The sequence below is a fragment of the Hippopotamus amphibius genome, chromosome 6 (assembly GCF_030028045.1).
Source record: "Hippopotamus amphibius kiboko isolate mHipAmp2 chromosome 6, mHipAmp2.hap2, whole genome shotgun sequence".
NCBI lineage: Eukaryota > Metazoa > Chordata > Mammalia > Artiodactyla > Hippopotamidae > Hippopotamus > Hippopotamus amphibius.
The window spans coordinates 134,503,024-134,525,007 of NC_080191.1; the positions used below are offsets into that span (position 1 = coordinate 134,503,024).

The following is a 21,984-nucleotide window of genomic DNA, read 5'->3' on the forward strand; positions in this document are numbered from 1 at the left end:
TTAGTTTGGGAAATACTGGGTTAAACAAGGGTTAGCAGGGTTTTTTTTTGTTGCTGGACTTAACCCAAACCTTTATTGCAGAAAGGTTTTTTGTGACTGTCTAAGAAGAGAATGTAGAGGGCAGCATTTGCTGATGGTTTTGAAGAATACACCATTGTGCATTAAGAATGAACATTTATTTAGCCCTCTGCCTGCTTTTATGTGGCGGGCTGGGTCACCTGCATCATGTATTGTAGTGGCAGGTATCTTATGACACTTCTTGTGGAACAGACATATCAACATGGGTTGTAGTGATTTTATCCATGCAGATTTAATGTTCCTAAAAATATTTTGTGTGTCTATTTGGTGTTGTGAGTGTTTGGACATGCATAGATGATAAGAAGTTTGACACAAGAAGGGTCAAAATGAAGAGACCATTTAAAATAAAAGTCTGTAGGTGTATGGGATTTGAACAAATAAATTTAATTGATAGACCAGATTTTATTGCTTATCCCATCTCCACAGCACAGCCTTCTGCAGACTTTCAGACTGTTCCTTTGGGGCCAAAGATTAAACAGCTTGGAGAAATTTATATCTGCCTAGTTTTAATACCAACTAGATACTTTCTAAGCTCAAAGTGCCTCTCAAAATGCTTTAAAATTAAACTAAGTTGTAAGTATTAAAGAAATCCCTATTTTTAGCAGGTGAATTAAAGTACACTAAATGGAAAATTTGCCAGTGTTTAATAAAAATTAACCTCAGATCAAATTCCTAATCTAGTTTTGTTTTATAACTATGCCTTTTAAGAACTTTATAATTATATGTAATACCAAGTTATCTACAGTTATCAAACTTCCTTTATTTTTTTGGCACATAACGTTAGCTATACTAAAAGTAAGAAATATAATAAATTATTAGTGTAAGAAATTGGGTAATTTTCTTTTGATTTATATTAACATCAATTTATTTTCTCTTGGAACAGATGATGAATAAGGTATTTGGAGGTACTGTGCACAAAAAAAGTGTTAGAGAAGATGGAGTCTTCAGTATTAGTGTGGATAACACATGCTCATTATTCAGGTATTAAAGATATTTTTAGATCAATAAGAATGTTAACAGATTGACTAACTTAAAGCTGGGAAAGTTATTCTTCAAAATTGGAGAGTCTGTAATTCTTAGACAAAACTAAGACCACAGTAATGGCCAAAGGTGTTAATTGTCATATTTGTCTTCCAGTTGAGTGTCATGACAGCAGAAGATGGTGGTGATGCTAATTAGGAATAAGAAAAGCACTTAATGACATAATTTAAAAGCACCTGTGCAGTCTTGAATTCCTATTTGGGATTGCGTATTGTGATGCCAACCTTTGTAGTTTTACCTTTTCACTTTTTAGTAGCATGTTATTCTAAACATTAGTATGACAGATGTGGCAAATGGGTAATGTTTTAAACTGTCCTGCATTTGTATACCTCTTCCTCTACCATGTTCTTGCTTTGAGTACTTAGCAAGCTACCCATTTGTTGGACTCATCACTAAATATGTGTTTTGTTTCCCTCTTTCTCACTTTCTCTACTGTGTCTGAGCATCACTGTACCTGGTGTGTACTGTCTTTTTAATACAGTGAATGTATTAATTGATTTTATTGCTAGGTGATAATAGATTAGGTGCAGTAGCTCTAAAGTATTTAAAGATTGGTGAATGAGCTGTTCCTTAGCTTCCTAGAATCATTTATCTTTTGCCTTACTAAAAAACAGCTGAGTTTTCATTCAGTTACCTGAAAGACCAGAAAACTTAAGTTTTAGTCACTTACTTTCTTTTTTGGGGTTTTTCCATGTTTTGGGTTTAACCCATGTAAGTGGACTATTGATAGAGTTACTCACTTTTTTTTTTAACTAAATTTCATTCCTATTTAAAAATCACATTTCTCCCTAACTGCATTAAATCTGTAAAATGCTGGCTGATGTCAATTAATGTGCACACGTAGTTTTTATTATCATTTCTTAAAACTGTGCTAATTATTTTTGTAGATTTGTTAACTAACATATATTCTTAAAGCCTCCATTGAGTTGTGCCTAAATTAATTCTTAATGAATAGTGTTCTCCAAATCTGACAGATCAGAAACTTTAAAATCCAAGTTAAGAACTTACTTTTATCTGAAATGGAGATATCCCAGTTTTTATACAAAACTGGCTGTGGCTGGCTTTTCTTTAGTATTAGAAAACAAAAATAAGTATATCTGTATTCAACGATTCTCCTTTTCAAAGGGATGTTAAAAAAAGCCAGAGTTGCTCAAAATAATTTTATGAACTGAAGCTACTCATTGCCAAAATACATTTTTGAAATCCAGTGCTTGTTCTACTTCATAATGAATAGGTGTTGCTTACATTCATCTGTATCTCAGGTAACTATTCTTGAGAACTACTTCAGGAATCTTGCTGGTGGAATGTGATACTACAAGAGGCTTTAAATATAAAGATCTGGTTAAGATTTAAAGTTTTTCTGTCTTTATGACAATAATAACAACCCCAAAACATCCTTTTGGTTTTAATGTACTTGTCTTCTTGTTTTATTTAAATTTTTAAATTTCTTAATGTTATTTAATACCAAGTCCTTGTTCAGATTTTTTCATAATGTAAAAAATATCTTTTTGTGTATGATTTGTTTGCATCAGGGTCCAAAGAAAGTCCACACAATTGCATTTGATAATTGTTACATCTGTTTTAATCCATGCCATTAATTACTTCTGTTCTTAAAATAAACTCCAATAGAGATATAATTTTGAAATTATTATTTTATAGCCTCTTGAAACTGTGTGTGTATGTGGTTATATTACCCCCCCCCCCTTTTTTTTAACTCACACACTCAGAGAATGAACTCACAGTTACCAGAGGGGAAAGGGTTGGGGGTGGGGAGATAGGGAGTTTGGGATTGACATGTACACACTGCTATATTTAAAATGGATAACCAACAAGGACCTACCGTATAGCACAGGGAACTCTGCTCAATATTCTCTAACAACTTAATTGGGAAAAGAATTTGAAAAAGAGTAGATGCTTGTATATGTATAACTGAATCATTTTGCTGTACACCTGAAACTAGCACATTAATTATACTCCAATATAAAATAAAAAGTTAAAAACCAATTTATATATTGTTTCAGTTTTCAATTTTTATGGATTGCCTTTTTTGAGATTTATTATTGTTATTGGCTTTATAATGGACAGAATAAATTTAAATTCTAGCAGTGTTGCACTGTTACATACTTTCTCTCTTCTCTTGATTCACACATAGAAGAAGCTAGTGTTTCTAAAGCAAAAATCTACCAATTAGAAGATGAACAAGTTCTAGGAATCTAATGGATAGCATGATGACTATAGTTAACAACACTGTATTGTATACTTGAAAGTTGCTAAGAGAGTGGGTCTTAAATGTTATCACCACACAAAAAATGGTAACTGTGTGAGGTATGGATATGTTTTAGTAATCATTTCACACTATATATGTATATCAAATCATCACATTGTATACCTTAAATTTACATAATGTTATGTATGTCATCTATCTCAATAAAGCTAGAAAAAAATAAAGCAAAAGAATCCATTAATCATGTCTAATAATTAAGCTATTTATGTATTGTTTTATTTTTTATTAGGGGCCTTCAGAAGGAAGAAATTGTTTTGCTTACCCATGGAGATAGTGTAGACAAAGTAGCAGATGGATTCAAGGTTGTGGCACGTTCTGGGAACATTGTAGCAGGTGAAAATTCTAAAACTTTGGCAGATTTCATTTTAAAAAGTTTATCTGAAGAGTCTGTAAACATATGTTTCTGTATGGGGGTACTGTTTTTGATGTTTCTTTTGTTTTAAAGATATAAATGTCATAGTGTTAACCATTAATTTATGAAGGGTATTTAATATTAGAGGGATTGTCTAGAAGTCACTTACTAGTTTGCTCTGAAATACTTTTAAAGATGTTTATTCTAATATGTTTTTCAGACATAAAATACAGATGTTACAACTCAGGAAAAACTTGAGAACGATTTACCTTTCTAGCTTGCTATATTCATTAATTGCCCTTCTTTTTATGCTTTTCTTTGATATATATATAGGCATGTATCTTGGATATCTCTAAAACACCAGACTAAGCAATTAGGGCATTGCTCTGAACCAGGGTTGGCAGACTATCACCTGTGGGTCAAATCCAGCCTTCAGCCTGTTTTTGTATGTTCAGGAACTAAGAATGATTTTTACATTATTAAAGGGTTAAATAATAAATGATGGGGATTGTATGTATGTGTCCCACCAAGCTTAAAGTTTATACTATCTAGCCCTTTGTAGGAAGTTTGCCAACTCATGCTCTAAACCATTTTTTGTTCTGTTTTTTTTTTTTTTAAAGAATAGTCTTTTTTAAAAATATATCTTTATTTTATTATTATTATTAAATATTTTTGGCAGTGTTGGGTCTTCACTGCTACGCACAGGCTTTCTCTAGTTGCAGCAAGTGGGGTCTACTATTTGTTGTGGTACATGGGCTTCTCAGTGCGGTGGCTTCTCTTGTTGCAGAACATGGGCTCTAGGCGCCCGGCTTCAGTAGTTGCAGCACGTGGGCCCAGTAGTTGTGGCTCACAGGCTTAGTTGGTCCACAGCATGTGGGCTCTTCCCAGACCAGGGCTTGAACCCATGTCCCCTGCATTGCAGGTGGATTCTTAACCACTGCGCCACCAGGGAAGTCCCATTCTCTATTTTTTTGAGGAAGAGGAGTTGCTTTTCTGGCAGCTTGTGAATTTTTTTTTTTTAACTTGCTTACTTGAGTAATAGTAATGTGAATAATCACCAGTAATCCTGGATATCCATAAAAGAAAAAAGTGGGGTTGTCAATAAACTTCTTGTTTGATATGCTATACCTAAAAAGCTGAAAAAAGAATTTGTAATGGATAAATTGTGTTGTGTAATCTACCTGCAGTTACTTAACAGGTTAATGTATTAGCATAGGAATTATCGAGAATGGTTTTTGTATTGACAGGTTTTTATTTCATATACAAGGTCAACAGTGGTAGATGAGTTTATGTATTTTTATTCATTCAACAAATATTTGCGTACCCACATGGGCCAGGCACAGTTCTAGGTGCCAGTGAACAAAATGGACAAAACCTCTGTTTAATGTTCTAGTTGGTAAGGGTGGGGATGAGGGAGGGGTGGGACAGACAGAACACAGATAAATGCAGAATAAGTCGGGTGTCCAACAGTGGTTAAATGCATTGAAAAAATAAATAGAAGAGAGGAATGTTGTGGAATGTGTGATTAGGACTGTTACTGTTTAGATAGGTTATTCAGAGATCATGTTCCTATTAGATGATATTAGACATGGAGGAAGTAAGTGCTGACCCTTCTGGATATTTCAGGAAAGAATAAATAGCAGTACAGAGTTCCTGGGATGGGACCTTGTTTAAGGAACAGCAAGGAAACCACATGGTTAGAGCAGAGTAAGCATGGGGGAGTGTGGTAGATGATGAGGTCAATAGAGGTTGTTGGGAGCCAGAACACCAGGACCTTTGAGGCCATTGTGAAAATGCTGGCTTTACTCATAGTGAGGTGGAGTTTTGAACAAAGGAGAGAGAAACATGATCTAATTTCAGGATTACCGTGGCTCCAGTGAGGAGAAAAGAGACCATTAAATGTAGAAGCAGAGACCAGCTAGAAATCTATTGCAGGAGAGGAGACGGTGTGAAAGGAACAGGGTGGTAGAGGTGGAAGTGCTTAGGAGTCATTGGGTTCTCATATAGATCTTGTATATATTTTTTAGATTTATACCAAAGTAATTCATTGGGAGGGGTATGCTAATGTTAATTGTTTGTGTTTTTAATTTAAATTCCACTTGTTCATTGCTGGTATGTGGGAAGGCAACTTTGTGTATTAACCTTGTATCCAGCAACTTTGTTGTAACCACTTATTAGTTCTAGGCGTTTTTTGGTCGATTCTTTTATACGTAGATAATCATGTATGTGTGAACAAAGACCATTTTATTGGGTTGCCCAAAAAGTTCGTTTGGTTAGTAAATACGTTGCTCATTAAAGTTCTTGGTGAAAATGAAAAATGTCTTATTTTTACTTAAAATCAAAAGAACTTTTTGGCCAACCCAATATTTCTGTTTTCCCAAACTCTCTCTTTTATTTCTTTTTCTTGTCCTATTGCATTAGCTAGGACTTTTATTATGATGTTGAAAAACAGTGGTGAGAGGGAACATCCTCACTTTGTTCCTGATCTTAATGGGACAGTTTTGAGTTTCTCATGGTTAGGTACAATATGATGTTAGCTGTAGGTTTTTAGAAGATGCTCTTTATCAAGTTGCAGTCCCCCTCTATTTCTGTTCCTAATCTCCTGAGAATTTTTATCATGGGTGGGTGTTTGGATATATTTCACATGCTTTTTTTGCATCTGTTGATATGATCATGTAATTTTTCTTCTTTAGCCTATTGATGTGATGGGTTACAGTAATTGGCTCTATTTCTGACAGAGGGATGTTCAAGTATCTAACTGCAGAAGTGGGTTTGTGTATTTCTCTCTATAATTATATCAGTTTTTGCCTCACGTATTTTGATGCTTTCCTCTTAGGTGTGCATACACATTAAGAATTATGATGTCTTTTTTTAACATTATACATATGGCCCTCTTTATCCCTGATAACTTTTCTTGGCTGGAGTTTGCTCTGTCTGACATTAATGTATCTACTTACGCTATCTTATAATTAGTGTTATCATAATATATCTGAATCCATGCACTTTTGATCTGTATCTTTATATTTAAAGTGGATTTCTTTTTTTTTCTTTTTATAAATTTATTCATTTTTATTTATTTATTGGCTGCATTGGGTCTTCATTGCTGCACGCGGGCTTTCTGTAGTTCCAGCAAGTGGGGGCTACTCTTCATTGTGGTGCTCAGGCTTCTCATTGCAGTGGCTTCTCTTGTTGTGGAGCATGGGCTCTAGGCACACAGGATCAGTAGTTATGTCTCATGTTCTCTAGAGTGCAGGCTCAGTAGTTGTGGCACACGGGCTTAGTTGCTCCGTGGCATGTGGGATCTTCCTGGAGCAGGGCTCGAACCCGTGTCCCCTGCATTGACAGGCAGATTCTTAACCACTGCGCCACCTAGGAAGTCCTGAAGTGGATTTCTTACAGACAACACATATAGTTAGGTTTTCTTTCTTGATCCACTGACAACCTCTGTCTTTTATTTGGTGTATTTAGACTATTGGAGTTTAAAGTGATTATTGATAGTGTTGGATTAACGTCTGCCATCTCTGTTACTGTTTGCTATTTGTTGTCCTTGTTCTTTGTTCGTATTTTTGTCTTCTTTTTCTGCCTTTTTTGGTTTTAATTGAACATTTTATATGATCCCATTTTCTCTTTTCTTTGCATATCAGTTCTCTCTTTTTTAATTTTTTAAGAAAAAGTTGCCCTAGATTTTACAATATATTTACAACTAACCCAAATTCACTTTCAAATAACACTATACCACTTCACAGGTAGTGTACCTTATTAATAACAAAATAAACCTAATTCTTTCCTTCTCATCCCTTGTGCATTGCTGTCATTCATTTCACTTATAAGTAAGCATGAATAAGCATATCTATATATAAGCATACGTAATTGTGTCATTGTTGCTGTTATTTTGAATAAAGTTATCCATTAGATTAGTTAGGAAAAAGAAAGTTTTTATTTTCCCTTAATTTATTCCTTCTCTGATGCTCTTTTTTAGGTAGATGCAAGTTTCTGATTTTTATCGTTCTTCTCTCCAGAGAGGTTTTAACATTTCTTTCAAGGCAGCCTACTGGCAACAAATGGCCTTAATTTTTGTTTGTTTGAGGAAGTTTTTTATTTTTCAAGCACTTTTGAAGAGTAATTTCTCAGGGCACAGAATTCTACGTTGCTGGCTTTTTTTCTCCTAACATTTTTAAAAATTTAACTTTTCTAGCTTTGCTGAGGTATAATTGACAAAATTATTATAAAGTGTACAATATGATGATATACATTGTGAAAGAATTTTTCCCCACTGAGTTAATTAACCCATCCATCAACTCACATACTGTTGATCCTTGAACAACATGGTTTTGAACTGTGTGGGTCACCTTATACGTGGATTTTTTTTCACTAAATAATGTGCTTCAGTACTCTGTGGTCTGTGGTTGGTTGAAAGCATGGATGTGGAACTGCAGATCCAAAGGGCTGACTGTAAAGTTATATGCAGATTTTTGACTGCACAGAGGGTAGGTAACCCTAACCCTTTCATTGTTCAAGGGTCAACTGTATTTACTTTATTTTGGTGAGAATAAGTTCTACTTTCTTAAAACTGTATTGGATCACTGAAATTTGCTATCAGCTATAGCCACTATATTATACATTAGATCCTCAGACCTTATTCATCTTAAAACCAAGAATTTGTACCCTTTAACCAATCTCTCCTTATTCCCCTCATCACTACTTTTCCACTTTTGATAGAGCTTGAATTGAATTTGTATATTACTTTGGGTAGAATTGACATTTTAACAATATTCTTCTAATCCATGAACGTGGAATGTCTTTTTATTTGTGCCTTCTTCAGTTTCTTTCATCAAGGTCTTACAGTGTTCAGTATACAGATCTTTCACCTTTTTGGTTAAGTTTATTCTTAAGTGTTTTATTCTTTTTGATTTTGTTAATGGGAATGTTTTCTTAATTTCTCCTACTGATAGTTTCTTGTTGGTATATACACAATTGAGTTCTATATGTTGATTTTCTATCCTGCAATCTTGCTGAAGTAATTTATTAGTTCTAACAGCGTTTTGGTAGAGTCTCTAGGGTTTCTTAAAGACAGTGTCGTGTTACCTGCAAATAAAGACAGTTTTACTTCTTCATTTTCAGTTGGATGATTTTACTTCTCTTTTTGGCCTATTTGGCCTGACTAGGACTTCCAGTCCTCTGTTCAGTTCTTGTCTTGTTCCTGATCTTAGAGGAAAAGCTTTTCACCACTGAGTATGTTTATTGTGGGCTTGTTGTATATGGCCTTTATTATGTTGAAGTACGTTCCTTCTGTACCCACTTTGTTGACAGTTTTTATCATGTATGATGTTAAATTTTATCTGTTGCTTTTTCTGTATCTTTTGAGATGACCATATTATTTTTATCCTTCATTTTGTTAATGTGGTATATCACATGGATTGGTAGATGTTGAACAGTCCCTGCATTCCTGGAATAAATTCCACTTGATTATGGTATATGATCTTTTTAATGTATCATATTTGGTTTGTTAATATTTTGTTAGGATTTTTGCAGTGATATTCATCAGAGGTAATGGCCTGTGGTTTTCTTTTCTTATATTATTTTCTTGTCTGTCTTTGATATCAGGGTATTGCTAGTCCCATAGAATGAGTTTGGAAGTGTTCCTTCCTCTTCTGTTTTTTTATGAGTTGATATTAGTTTTTTTTTTTTTGAAGAGGGCTATATTTTATTTTTTATTAATTTATTTTTGGATGCATTGGGTCTTTGTTGTGGTGCGCAGGCTTCTCTTGTGGAGCATGGGCTCTAGGCTTGCAGGCTTCAGTAGTTGCAGCACATGGGCTCAGTAGTTGTGGCTCACGGGCTTAGTTGCTCCGTGGCATGTGGGATCTTCCCGGACCAGGGATAGAACCCGTGTCCCCTGCATTAGCAGGTGGATTCTTAACCACTGCAGTACCAGGGAAGTCACTAGTTCTTTTTTAAATGTTTGGTAGAATTCACTGATGAAGCCATCTGGTTTTATAACTTTTGGGGAGGTGTTTGATTATTGATTCAGTCTCCTTACTTATAGTGAGTCAGTTCCACTTTTCTGTTTCTTCATGATAGGTTACATGTTTCTCCATTTATCCATTTATTCTAGGAATTTATCCATTTATTCTAGGTTGCCCAATTTGTTGTTATATAATTATTCAAAGTATTTGTGTGGTGTCTGTTGTATTGTCTCCTCTTTCATTTCTAATTTTATTTGGTAAGTCTCGCTAAAGATTTGTCTGTTTTGTTTATCTTTTCAAGAAACCAGCTCTTAGTTTCATCTTTTTTATCACCATTTTAGTCTATTTAATTTATTTTTGCTCCTTTATAATTTCCATTCTTCTATTAACCTTGGGCTTTCTTTTTTTTTCTGGTTCCTTGATGTGTAAAGTTAAGTTGTTTAAGGTGTGTCTTTTTTTTTTTTTTTTTTTTGAATGTGGGCATTTATCACTCTTAGAATTGCTTTTGTCACATTCCCTAAGTTTTGGTTGTTTTGTTTCCATTTTTCTTTGTCTCAAGATTTTTTACTTATTTATTTAATTTTTTTTTAAAGAACTCTTATTGAGATACAATAAATATACAATAAACTGAGATACAATTAATATACAATAAACTGCATATCTTTAAAGTGTACAATTTGGTATTTTTTTTTTTATTAGTAATGTATATATGGCAATCCCAATCTCCCAATTCATTCTCCCCAGCCCTCCCTGCTTTCCCCACTTGGTGTCCATATGCTTGTTCTCCACATCTTTGTCTCTATTTCTACCTTGCAAACTGGTTGATTTGTACCATTTTTCTACATTCCACATATATGTGTTAATATACAATATTTGTTTTTCTCTTTCTGACTCACTTCACTCTGTATGACAGTCTCTAGGTCCATCCATGTCTTACAAATGTCCCAATTTCATTCCTTTTTACAACTGAGTAGTATTCCATTGTATATATGTATCACATCTTTTTTTATCCGTTCATCTGTTGATGGACATTTAGGTTGCTTCCATGTCCTGGCTATTGTAAATAGTGCTGCCATGAACATTGGAGTGCATGTGTCTTTTTGAATTATGATGTTCTCAGGGTATATGCCCAGTAGTGGGATTGCTGGGTCATATGGTAACTCTAGTTTTTCAGGGAACCTCCATACTGTTCATACAGTGGCTGTATCAATTTACATTCCCACCAACAGTGCAAGAGCATTCCCTTTTCTCCACACCCTCTCCAGCATTTACTGTTTGTTTATTTTCTGATGATGCCCATACTAACCAGTGTGAGGTGATAACTTATTGTCGTTTTGATTTGCATTTCTCTAATAATTAGTGATGTTGAGCAGCTTTTCATGTGCCTCTTGGCCATCTGTATGTTTTCCTTGGAGAAATGCCTGTTTAGGTCTTCTGCCCATTTTTTGATTGGGTTGTTTGCTTTTTTGATATTGAACTAGATGAACTGTTTATATCTTTTGGAGATTAATCCTTTGTCTGTTGATTCGTTTGCAAATATTTTCTCCCATTCTGAAGGTTGTCTTTTCGTCTTGCTTATAGTTTCCTTTGCTGTGCAGAAGCTTTGACGTTTCATTAGGTCCCATTTATTTATTTTTGTTTTTATTTCCATTACTCTAGGGGGTGGATCAGAAAAGATCTTGCTGTTATTTATGTCAAAGAGTGTTCTTCCTATGTTTTCCTCTAGAAGTTTTATAGTGTCTGGCCTAACATTTAGGTCTTTAATCCATTTTGAGTCTATTTTTGTGTATGGTGTTAGGGAGTGTTCTAATTTCATTCTTTTACATGTAGCTGCCCAGTTTTCCCAGCACCACTTATTGAAGAGTCTGTCTTTTCTCCATTGTATATCCTTGCCTCCTTTGTCATAGATTAGTTGACCATAGTTTACCTCTGGGCTTTCTATCCTGTTCCATTGATCTATATTTCTGTTTTTTGTGCCAGTACCACACTGTCTTGATCACTATAGCCTTGTAGTATAGCCTGAAGTCAGGAAGCCTGATTCCACCAACTCTGTCTTTCCTTCTCAAGATTGCTTTGGCTCTTCGAGGTCTTTTGCATTTCCATACAAATCGTAAAACTTCTTGCTCTGGTTCTGTGAAAAATACCATTGGTAAATTGATAGAGTTTGCATTGAATCTGTAGATTGCTTTGGGTAGTATAGTCATTTTCACAATGTTGATTCTTCCAATTCAAGAACATGGTATATCTCGCCATCTGTTTGTGTCGTCTTTGATTTCTTTCATTAGTGTCTTATAGTTTTCTGAGTACAGGTCTTTTACCTCCTTAGTTAGGTTTATTCCTAGATATTTTATTCTTTTTGTTGCAATGGTGAATGGGATTGTTTCTTTAATTTCTCATTCTGATCTTTCATTGTTAGAGTATAGAAAAGCAAGAGATTTCTGTGTGTTAATTTTGTATCCTGCAACTTTACCAGATTCATTGATTAGCTCAGGTAGTTTTCTGGTGGCATCTTTAGGATTTTCCATGTATAGTATCATGTCATCTGTGAAGAGTGACAGTTTTACTTCTTTTCCAATTTGGATTCCTTTTATTTCTTTTTCTTCTCTCATTGCTGTGCCAAGGACTTCCAAAATTACGTTGAATAGTAGTGGTGACTGGACATCCTTGTCTTGTTCCTGATCTTAGAGGGAATGCTTGCAGTCTTTCACCATTGAGAATGATGTTTGCTGTGGGTTTGTCATATATGGCCTTTATTATGTTGAGGTAGGTTCCCTCTATGCCCACCTTCTGGAGAGTTTTTATCATAAATGGGTATTGAATTTTGTCAAAAGCTTTTTCTGCATCTATTGAGATGATCATGTGGTTTTTATCCTTCAATTTGTGAATATAGTGTATCACATTGATTGATTTGCATATATTGAAGAATCCTTGCATTCCAGGGATACACCCCACTTGATCATGGTGTATGATCCTTTTAATGTGTTGTTGGATTCTGTTGGCTAGTATTTTGCTGAGGATTTTTGCATCTAAATTCATCAGTGATATTGGTCTGTAATTTTCTTTTTTTGTAGTATCTTTGTCTGGTTTTGGTATCTGGGTGATGGTGGCCTCATAAAATGAGTCTAGGAGTGTTCCTTCCTCTGCATGTTTTGGGAGAGCTTGAGAAGGATGGGTGTTAGCTCATCTCTAAATGTTTGATAAAATTCACCTGTGAATCCATCTGGTCCTGGGCTTTTGTTTGTTGCAAGATTTTTAATCACAATTTCATTACTTGTGATTGTTTTGTTCATATTTTCTATGTCTTCCTGATTCAGTCTTGGAAGGTTATACCTTTCTAAGAATCTGTCCATTTCACCCAGGTTGTCCGTTTTATTGGCATATAGTTGCTTGTAGTAGTCTCTTATGGTGCTTTTTATTTCGGCGATGTCCGTTGTAACTTCTGTTTCATTTCTAATTTTATTGATTTGAGTCCTGTCCCTCTTTTTCTTGATGAGTCTTGCTAGAGGTTTATCAATTTTATTTATCTTCTCAAAGGGCCAGCTTTTAGTTTTATTGATTTTTGCTATTGTTGTCTTTGTTTCTATTTCATTTATTTCTGCTCTGATCTTTATGATTTCTCTCCATCTACTAACTTTGGATTTTGTTTGCTCTTCTTTCTCTAGTTTCTTTAGGTTTAAGGTTAGATTGTTTATTTGGGATTTTTCTTGTTTCTTGAGATAGGATTGTATTGCTATAAACTTCCCTCTTAGAACTGCTTTTGCAGCATCCCATAGGTTTTGGATTGTTGTGTTTTCATTTTTATTTGTCTCTAAATATTTTTTGATTTCTTCAGTGATCTCTTGGTTATTTAGTAGTGTATTGTTTAGCCTCCATGTGTTTGTGTTTTTTACAGTTTTTTTTCCTGTAATTGATTTCTAATCTCATAGTGTTGTGGTCAGAAAAGATGCTTGATACAATTTCAAGTTTCTTAAATTTACCAAGGCTTGATTTGTGACCCAAAATGTGATCAATCATGGAGAATGTTCCATGTACACTTGAGAAGAAAGTGTAATCTGCTGTTTTTGGATGTAATGTCCTGTATATATCCATTAAATCAGGCTGGTTTATTGTGTCATTTAAAGCTTGTGTTTCCTTATTAATTTTCTTTGTGGATGATCTGTCCATTGGTGTAAGTGGGGTGTTAAAGTCCCCCACTATGATTGTGTTACTGTCGATTTCCTCTTTCATAGTTGTTAGCATTTGCCTTATGTATTGAGGTGCTCCTATATTGGGTGCATATATATTTATAATTGTTATCTCCTCTTCTTGAATTGATCCCTCAATCTTTATGTAGTGTCCTTTCTTGTCTCTTGTAACATTTTTTATTTTAAAATCTATTTTATCTGATATCAGTATCACTACTCCAGCTTTCTTTTGATTTTCATTTGCATGGAATATCTTTCTCCATCCCCTCACTTTCTGTCTGTATGTGTCCCTAGGTCTGAAGTGGGTCTCTTGGAGACAGCACATATATGGGTCTTGTTTTTGTATCCATTCAGCCAGTCTGTGTCTTCTGGTTGGTGCATTTAGCCCATTTACATTCAAGGTAATTATCGATAGGTATGTTCCTATTACCATTTTCTTAACTGTTTTGTTGTTGTATTTGTAGGTCCTTTTCTTCCCTTATGTTTCCCACTTAGAGAAGTTCCTTTAGCATTTGTTGTAGGGCTGGTTTGGTGGTGCTGAATTCTCTTAGCTATTGCTTGTCTGTAAAGCTTTTGATTTCTCCCTCGAATCTGAATGAGATCCTTGCTGGGTAGAGTATTCTTGGCTGTAGGTTCTTCCCTTTCATCACTTTAAATATATCCTGCCATTCCCTTCTGGCTTGCAGAGTTTCTGCTGAGAAATCAGCCCTTAACCTGTTGGGAATTCTCTTGAATGTTATTTGTTGTTTTTCCCTTGTTGCTTTTAATAACATTTCTCTGTCTTTAATTTTTGTCAGTTTGACTACTATGTGTCTTGGTGTGTTTCTGCTTGGGTTTATCCTGCCTGGGATTCTCTGTGCTTCCTGGACTTGGGTAGCTATTTCCTTTCCCATGTTAGGGAAGTTTTCAACTAGAATCTCTTCCAATATTTTCTCAGGTCCTTTCTCTCTCTCTTCTCCTTTTGGGACCCCTATAATGTGAATGTTGCTGCGTTTAACATCGTCCCAGAGGTCTCTTAGGCTGTCTTCAGTTCTTTTCATTCTTTTTTCCTTATTCTTTTCTGCATCAGTGATTATCACCATTCTGTCTTCCAGGTCACTTATTCGCCCTTCTGCCTCAGTTAATCTGCTATTGGTTCCTTCTAGTGTATTTTTCATTTCAGTTATTGTGTTGCATATCTCTGTCTGTTTGCTCTTTAGTTCTTCTAGGTCTTTGGTAAACTTTTCGATCTTTGCATCCAGTCTTTTTTCAAAGTGCTGGATCATCTTCACCATCATTATTCTGAATTATTTTTCTGTAGGGGTGCCTACCTCCTCTTCTCTTTCCGTAGTTTGAAAATGATATGTCTAGGTGTAATTTTTTCTTTTTGTGTTTATTCTGCTCAATGTTTTCTGAGTTTTCTGGATCAGTTTGGTCTGATATTAATTTCAAGGGAAATTCTCATTCATTATGGTTTTAAATATTTCCTCCGTTCATCTCTCTCTTTTCTCTCCTTCTGAAATTTCCATCATGTTTATGCTATACCTTTTGTGCTTGTTTCACAATTCTTGAATATTGTTTTTTTCCAGTGTTTTTTCTTTTTGATTTTCAGTGCAGGCCATTTCTACTGAGTTGTCCTCTAGCTTAGAGAGTATTTCCTAAGGCATGTTCAGTCTACTAATGAGCCCATCAAAGGCATTCTTCTTTTCTGTTTTTTTTTTTTTCAGTTCAATTCTACTTTATTTTTCAGCATATAGGAAAATAGTAGTAGAGAGTCTACCAAGGGCAAACACTCGATGAACAAAACATACAATAACACATAAATTCTAATAAAATATATATTTAACATAATATGTAATATTATAAAATACATAAAAATTTGCTCACACCAAAGTGTATGTTTTTAGCCTCCATAAATTAAAAAATTAAATATTTGTGTATATGATCTGTAGAAGTAAATTTCTTTGTTCTTATTTACAAGTGTTATAGTGTTTTTGATCTTAGCATTTCTTTTTGGTCCCTTTTAGAATTTCCATCTCTCTGCTTACATTGCCGGGTGGTTCTTGCATACTGTCTACTTTATCCATTAGAGCCCTTAGCTTCTTAATTATAGTTGTTTTAAATTCCCAATCAGATAATTCCAATATCTATGAAATATCGTCTGATTCTAACACTTGATCTGTCTCTTCAAACTGTTTTTTGCCTTTTAGTCTATCTTGTACTTTTTTTCTTGTTAGCCTGGCATATACTGAGTAAAGCAAATTGCTATAAATAGGTCTTCACTGTGTTATGGCAAGGTGGTGGGAGATGGGAAGTGTTCTTTGGTCTTATGAGTAGGTCTCAGTCTTTTAGTGAATCTGTGGCCTTGGGCTGTGGACTTCACAAGTGTTTTCAGGTTTTTTCCCCTGTTAGATGGGACAGGAGGACTAGAGTGGGCTAGAGGTGGGTGTTTCCCTTTCTCTCCCAGTCAGTTTGGCTCTGGTAAAACCCTGTCTTGTTAGGCTGGTTAAATAGTTTCTCCTGAGGATCAACTCAATGATGAGTGATGCCTTAGAGGGCCTGGATTGGGAGGGTGGGAGGGAGTTGTGGGAGGGAGGGGATATGGGGATATATGTATAAATACAGCTGATTCACTTTGGTGTACCTCAAAAAACTGGTGCAAGTGTGTAAAGCAATTATATTCCAATAAAGAGCTTTAAAAAAAAAGTTTCTCCTGAAAATAGCAGACCTTATTAAGAAAAAAAGAATGGCCTGGTGTATTTCAAAATGGTTTTTTTTCCCTTTCCTGTTGGAAGCACAAGGGAATTTTTCTCTAATATTCACTGTGAGAACTTAGTCAAACTCTACTGGAGGTAAAATTTGCTAAAGTGAGGGGATCCCAGATGACTGGGTTCTCCTGGAGTTTTTATGTCTCATTTTTGTCCATGCTGAGCCTCCAGTGATTTATCAGTTATAGTTCAGGTCTCCCTGCCTTAGCAGTGATTTCTGTGGAGGTTTGCATTCATGGGTTTCTGCTCCAGTAAGTTGTGATTCTCTGTATTTTCATGACAGTCTCTCCAAGGGCATTTATCAGCTTTTTACTTATTGTTAGGGAAGAGTGGTGTTTTCTAACTTCTTACATATGCTGGGCTGGAAACCGGAAGTTAGATTGGATTCTGATATGTTTTGAAGGCACAGACAAAGGATTTGCTGTTGGATTGCATGTGAAATGGAAAGCAGAGAGTAGAGTCGAGTTTTAACTTCCAAGTGCTTCAGCCTGAGTAACCAGAAGGATGCAGTTTCTATTTACCTGATGGAAAGAATGCAGGGGTTTGGGTTTGCATATTAAATTCAAGATTTCTTATTAAACACTGAAATGAAGGTGTGAATAGGCAGTTGTATTTTTGAGTCAGGACTGTAGAAGAGAAAACTGGGCTGGAGGAGTAAATTCAGGGTTATACCAACATATGGGTAGAATATAAGGTCATGAGAGTTCGGGATCACTTAGTGTATAGAGAAGAGATTTAAGGGCTGAGTACTGGGTGAGTTTCATATGTAGAGATGAATAAGATGAGAAACAAACAAAGAAGGTTCAGAAGAAGCAGACAGTGAAATAAGAAGTAAACCAAGAGAGTGGTGTCTGAGAAGCCAAGTAAAGAAAGTGTGAGGTTCCCTGGTAGAATAGAATGAGTGTAAGCTTGAGAGTTTGGCAGGCCTAATTTATCTACTTAACTATGTGGGAGTTCAGGCAAGTTTCTTGATATCTCAGAGCCACAGACAGGGGGTAGTACATGTGTATGTAAAACATCTACTCTAACATCTGCTGCTTTATAGGTGATAATTTGTCAGAAACACAGTAATCAAGTCACTGAAGTTGTATTTGATTAATAGTATCCAAGAAAGAAACACTTAGAATATTCTGGTAGGTTTAATATATGAGGATCTTCTAATATAGAAAATAGATAGCCACACATTGCATGTGAAGACATATGGGACTGAGATCTAAAATTGAGTTGTCATTGCATTAAATAGACTAGATAATTGCAGTAACCTTGGTGGAGAAGTGAGGGTACTGTGAAATAATCTGTGTAGGACTTATTTCAAGGTCATGTAGTGTATTAATTGCTATATAAGGAAAAATCTTTTTTTTTTAATTAATTTATTTATGGGCTGTGTTGGGTCTTTGTTGCTGTGCATAGGCTTTCTCTAGTTGTGGCGATAAGGGTCTTCTCTTCGATGCTACTCTTTGTTGCGGTACATGGGCTTCTCATTGTGGTGGCTTCTCTTGTTGCAGAGCACAGGCTTTAGGCGTAAAGGCTTCAGTAGTTGTGGCACATGGGCCCAATAGTTGTGGCTTGTGGGCTCTAGAGTACAGGTTCAGTAGTTGTGGCATGTGGGCTTAGTTGCTCCGCAGCATGTGGGATCTTGCTGACCAGGGATCAGACCTGTGTCCCCTGCATTGGCAGGTGAATTCTCAAACCACTGAGCCACACAGACAGCCCAGGAAAGACCTTTATAAAGCTAGATCATGGCAATGTAGTTTTTATTTGTATTTTTTTTCCTCTTAGCTAAAATCCACTAATTTGTGTCAGTTTCCACATTTATGGAGAAAGAAATTGAGAGGAATTACTGTGGGTACTGGTTGAGTCTTTTCAAAATGAAAAAGTTTTAATTTATGATTATTTTCTCTGTAAAGGTATAGCAAATGAATCTAAAAAATTGTATGGAGTCCAGTTCCACCCCGAAGTTGGCCTTACAGAAAATGGGAAAGTAATACTGAAGAATTTCCTCTACGATATAGCTGGGTGCAGTGGAACCTTCACTGTGCAGAACAGAGAGATTGAGTGCATTCGTGAGATCAAAGAGAGAGTTGGCACGTCAAAAGTTTTGGTAAGCAATTTACATCTGAAAGTCTATAAATTTATGTCAATAATGTTAGAACTCAGAGTTGGCTCACTTAGCATAGCCCTTAAATTTTAACTGGGTGATCATGTACATTTGAGTTGCACAGTTTCACAGTGCTTTTTCAGTTACCATACATACCTTCGATACAAATGGTGTTGGTTTTTGTTTTGGCTGCTCTGCACAGCTTGTGGGATTTTAGTTCCCTGACTGGGGATTGAATCCGGGCCCTCCACTGTGAGAGCTTGGAATCCTAGCCACTGGACCACCAGGAAATTCCCCAGTGTTTTTAGGTAGTGATTTAAGCTGACAGCTGTTACTTTCTTTTTGTTTATTCTACTCAGTATAACTTTTCATTTCACCCTGTAGGTTTTGCTCAGTGGTGGAGTGGACTCAACAGTTTGTACAGCTTTGTTGAATCGCGCTTTAAACCAAGATCAAGTCATTGCTGTGCACATTGATAATGGCTTTATGAGAAAACGAGAAAGTCAGTCTGTTGAAGAGGCCCTCAAAAAGCTTGGAATTCAAGTCAAAGGTATTGATGAACTCCAAAAAAGTTAATTTACATGTTAGGGCTTATTTAATCAAATCTAGCCTATGGTTAAGTGAGCAAGGTGCCTTAACCAAGTACAGTTTTCCCATTAAGTTTATGGTTGAAAAATGTTTTCTATTTTTACATTGGAATTACTTCTGGTTCAAGAGGGGTAACAGTATACATTTTGAAACTGTTTATTACTCCTAATGTTATATATAGATCAATAAGTTAACCATTTTCCAGCTACCATTTTGTTCTTTCTATTCATCTTTTTAGGCCTTAACCGCTTTTATATTTGTGGATATCTTTTATACTTTTAAAAAACAAGATGTAAGCAGTAGTTATAGTGAAATTGTCAGTAGTTTAATGATATACCTATATACATTTTTTTTACATTATATTATTGGTTTAATTGGAATCGATGCCAAAGGTTGAGTGTAAAATGAAGACTTGTAGTGAAACATAAGGTAAAGATGAGTCTATTTCTTTTTCCTTTGGAAAGTCACTAAAATAACAATACAGGCATAAAACAAGTGAAATGTGAGAAGGATGAAGAGTAGAGAGGAGGAGGTAATACCAGTCTAATGGTTTCAACAAAATATTGAAAAGTGGAAAGCAGATGGATTATGCAGATTTTCTCTGATAAGCTAGTGAAGCTTAAATTTTAGGACTGCTCACTAGCTATTCCATTTCCAGAATCTGGGGAAGGACGTTAGCAGTGTCTTCTCATAGTTATAAACTTTATGAAATTTGCAAGTAAGATATTTTAATAATTTGTAGTTAATTTTGTTTACTTTGTCTTTCCACTCTAACTTGCTCTCTTTTGGGTGATTTTGTAGTGGCTGCAGGCATTTTGGGATTGTACTAAGGAAACGTTTGTGTTGGGGATACATTTAGTTTGGGTTTGGTGCTATATTTGTGATTTGCAGTAGTTTCTGTGTTTAGTTTATAGTTTGTGTTAGCCATCCTAGTATTAACTTGTGATTTAAAAAATACGTGATTTGGGACTGCCCTGGTGATGATGTGGTTCAGAATCCGCCTGCCAGTGCAAGAGACATGGGTTTGATCTCTGGTCCAGGAAGATCCCACATGTCGCGGAGCAACTAAGCCCATGCACCGCAAGTACTGAGCCTGCGCTCTAGAGCCTGTGAGCTGCAGCTGTTGAGCCTACATGCCACAGCTACTGAAGCCTGTGCACCTAGAGCCTGTGCTCTGCAACAGGAGAAGCCACCACAATGAGAAGCCCCTGCACCACAACAAAGAGCAGCCCCTGCTCACCACAACTAGAGAAAGCCCACGTGCAGCAATGAAGACCCCATGCAGCCAATAAATAAATAAATGAATAAATAAATAAATATTTTTAAATAAATAAATATTTTTTTAAAATGCATGATTTCTAGGCAAATTAAGGGGCGATCAGAGGATCCATTTAGGTTTTCTTTTTGTAGTTTTGACCTATTTTGATTTTGAAAAATCTTATTAAAAACATGCTTCTCTCCTCTTACCCAGTGATAAATGCTGCTCATTCTTTCTACAATGGAACAACAACTCTACCAATATCAGATGAAGACAGAACTCCACGAAAGAGAATTAGCAAAACGTTAAATATGACTACAAGTCCTGAGGAGAAAAGAAAAATCATTGGGGATACTTTCGTTAAGGTACCTTTATAATATCCTCAATGTGTACTATTTTTGATGTGAATTTTAATATTTTTTTCCTTATCATTATATTGAATAATCAAATTTTGTGACTAATTTTGATTCTTTTGTTGGCTAAGTGTTTTTACTGTATATTGTTATTATACTGACTTAGTAGAAACTTTAATGTTTTTAAAAACATGTATTTATGTTGTCAGGCTATTGATTTAAACTGCTTAAGAATAGATATTTTCAGTTGATATTAGATTTTAGTTTTTTGGTTATTTCAGTAGCTAGATTTTTTTAGGCTTTTGATGGGAATGTTCATATATCTTTTTGAATCACGTTAAGCATGTGTTCTTAAACGAGTTTATTTTGGGGGATGGTGGATTTCATCTCCTGGTCAACATTCCAAAAGGACTCTTAAGAAATTTAGCTGGAAGTATAAAATTTTGCTGTCTTTTTAAAAAATTCATCTCTTAAAAGGCTGTTTTACTCCTGTTGGTTACAGATTGCCAATGAAGTAATTGGAGAAATGAACCTGAAACCAGAGGAGGTTTTCCTTGCCCAAGGTACTTTACGGCCTGATCTAATTGAAAGTGCATCCCTTGTTGCAAGTGGCAAAGCTGAACTCATCAAAACCCATCACAACGACACAGAGCTTATCAGAAAGTTGAGAGAGGAGGTAAAAGCTTATGAGAACTTTCCCATAAAGCTTCCCTCCCTTAACCATTTTCAAGTGTATAATTCAATAGTGTTAAGTATATTTGTATTGTTGTGAAACAGATCTCCGTAACTTTTTCATTTTGCAAAACTGAAACTCTGTACCTATTGAACAACAGCTGCCCTTTTCTTCTTCTCCCTAACCCGTGGTAACCTACCATTCTACTTTCTCTTTCAGTGACTATGACTACTTTACCTCATAAGTGAAATGTATGATGTATGAGTATTTGGTTTTTTGTGACTGGCTTATTTCACTTAGTATATGTCCTCAAGGTTCATCCATGTTGTAGCATATGGATAGGATTTCCTTTCTTTTTAAGC

The 21,984-nt window shown here is 35.4% G+C and overlaps 1 protein-coding gene across 2 annotated transcripts in view; it reads left to right on the forward strand.

Annotated features, from left to right (window-relative positions):
* Positions 1 to 21,984, forward strand: part of GMPS (guanine monophosphate synthase) — a 74,637-nt gene that overhangs the window by 32,494 nt on the left and 20,159 nt on the right. For both annotated transcript variants that reach the window (XM_057739399.1, XM_057739398.1), the window contains 6 exons: positions 962 to 1,059; positions 3,633 to 3,736; positions 18,560 to 18,753; positions 19,135 to 19,300; positions 20,810 to 20,961; positions 21,452 to 21,625. In XM_057739399.1, coding sequence (XP_057595382.1) covers positions 962 to 1,059; positions 3,633 to 3,736; positions 18,560 to 18,753; positions 19,135 to 19,300; positions 20,810 to 20,961; positions 21,452 to 21,625 — 888 coding nt within the window. The remainder of the gene's footprint in view (positions 1 to 961; positions 1,060 to 3,632; positions 3,737 to 18,559; positions 18,754 to 19,134; positions 19,301 to 20,809; positions 20,962 to 21,451; positions 21,626 to 21,984) is intronic.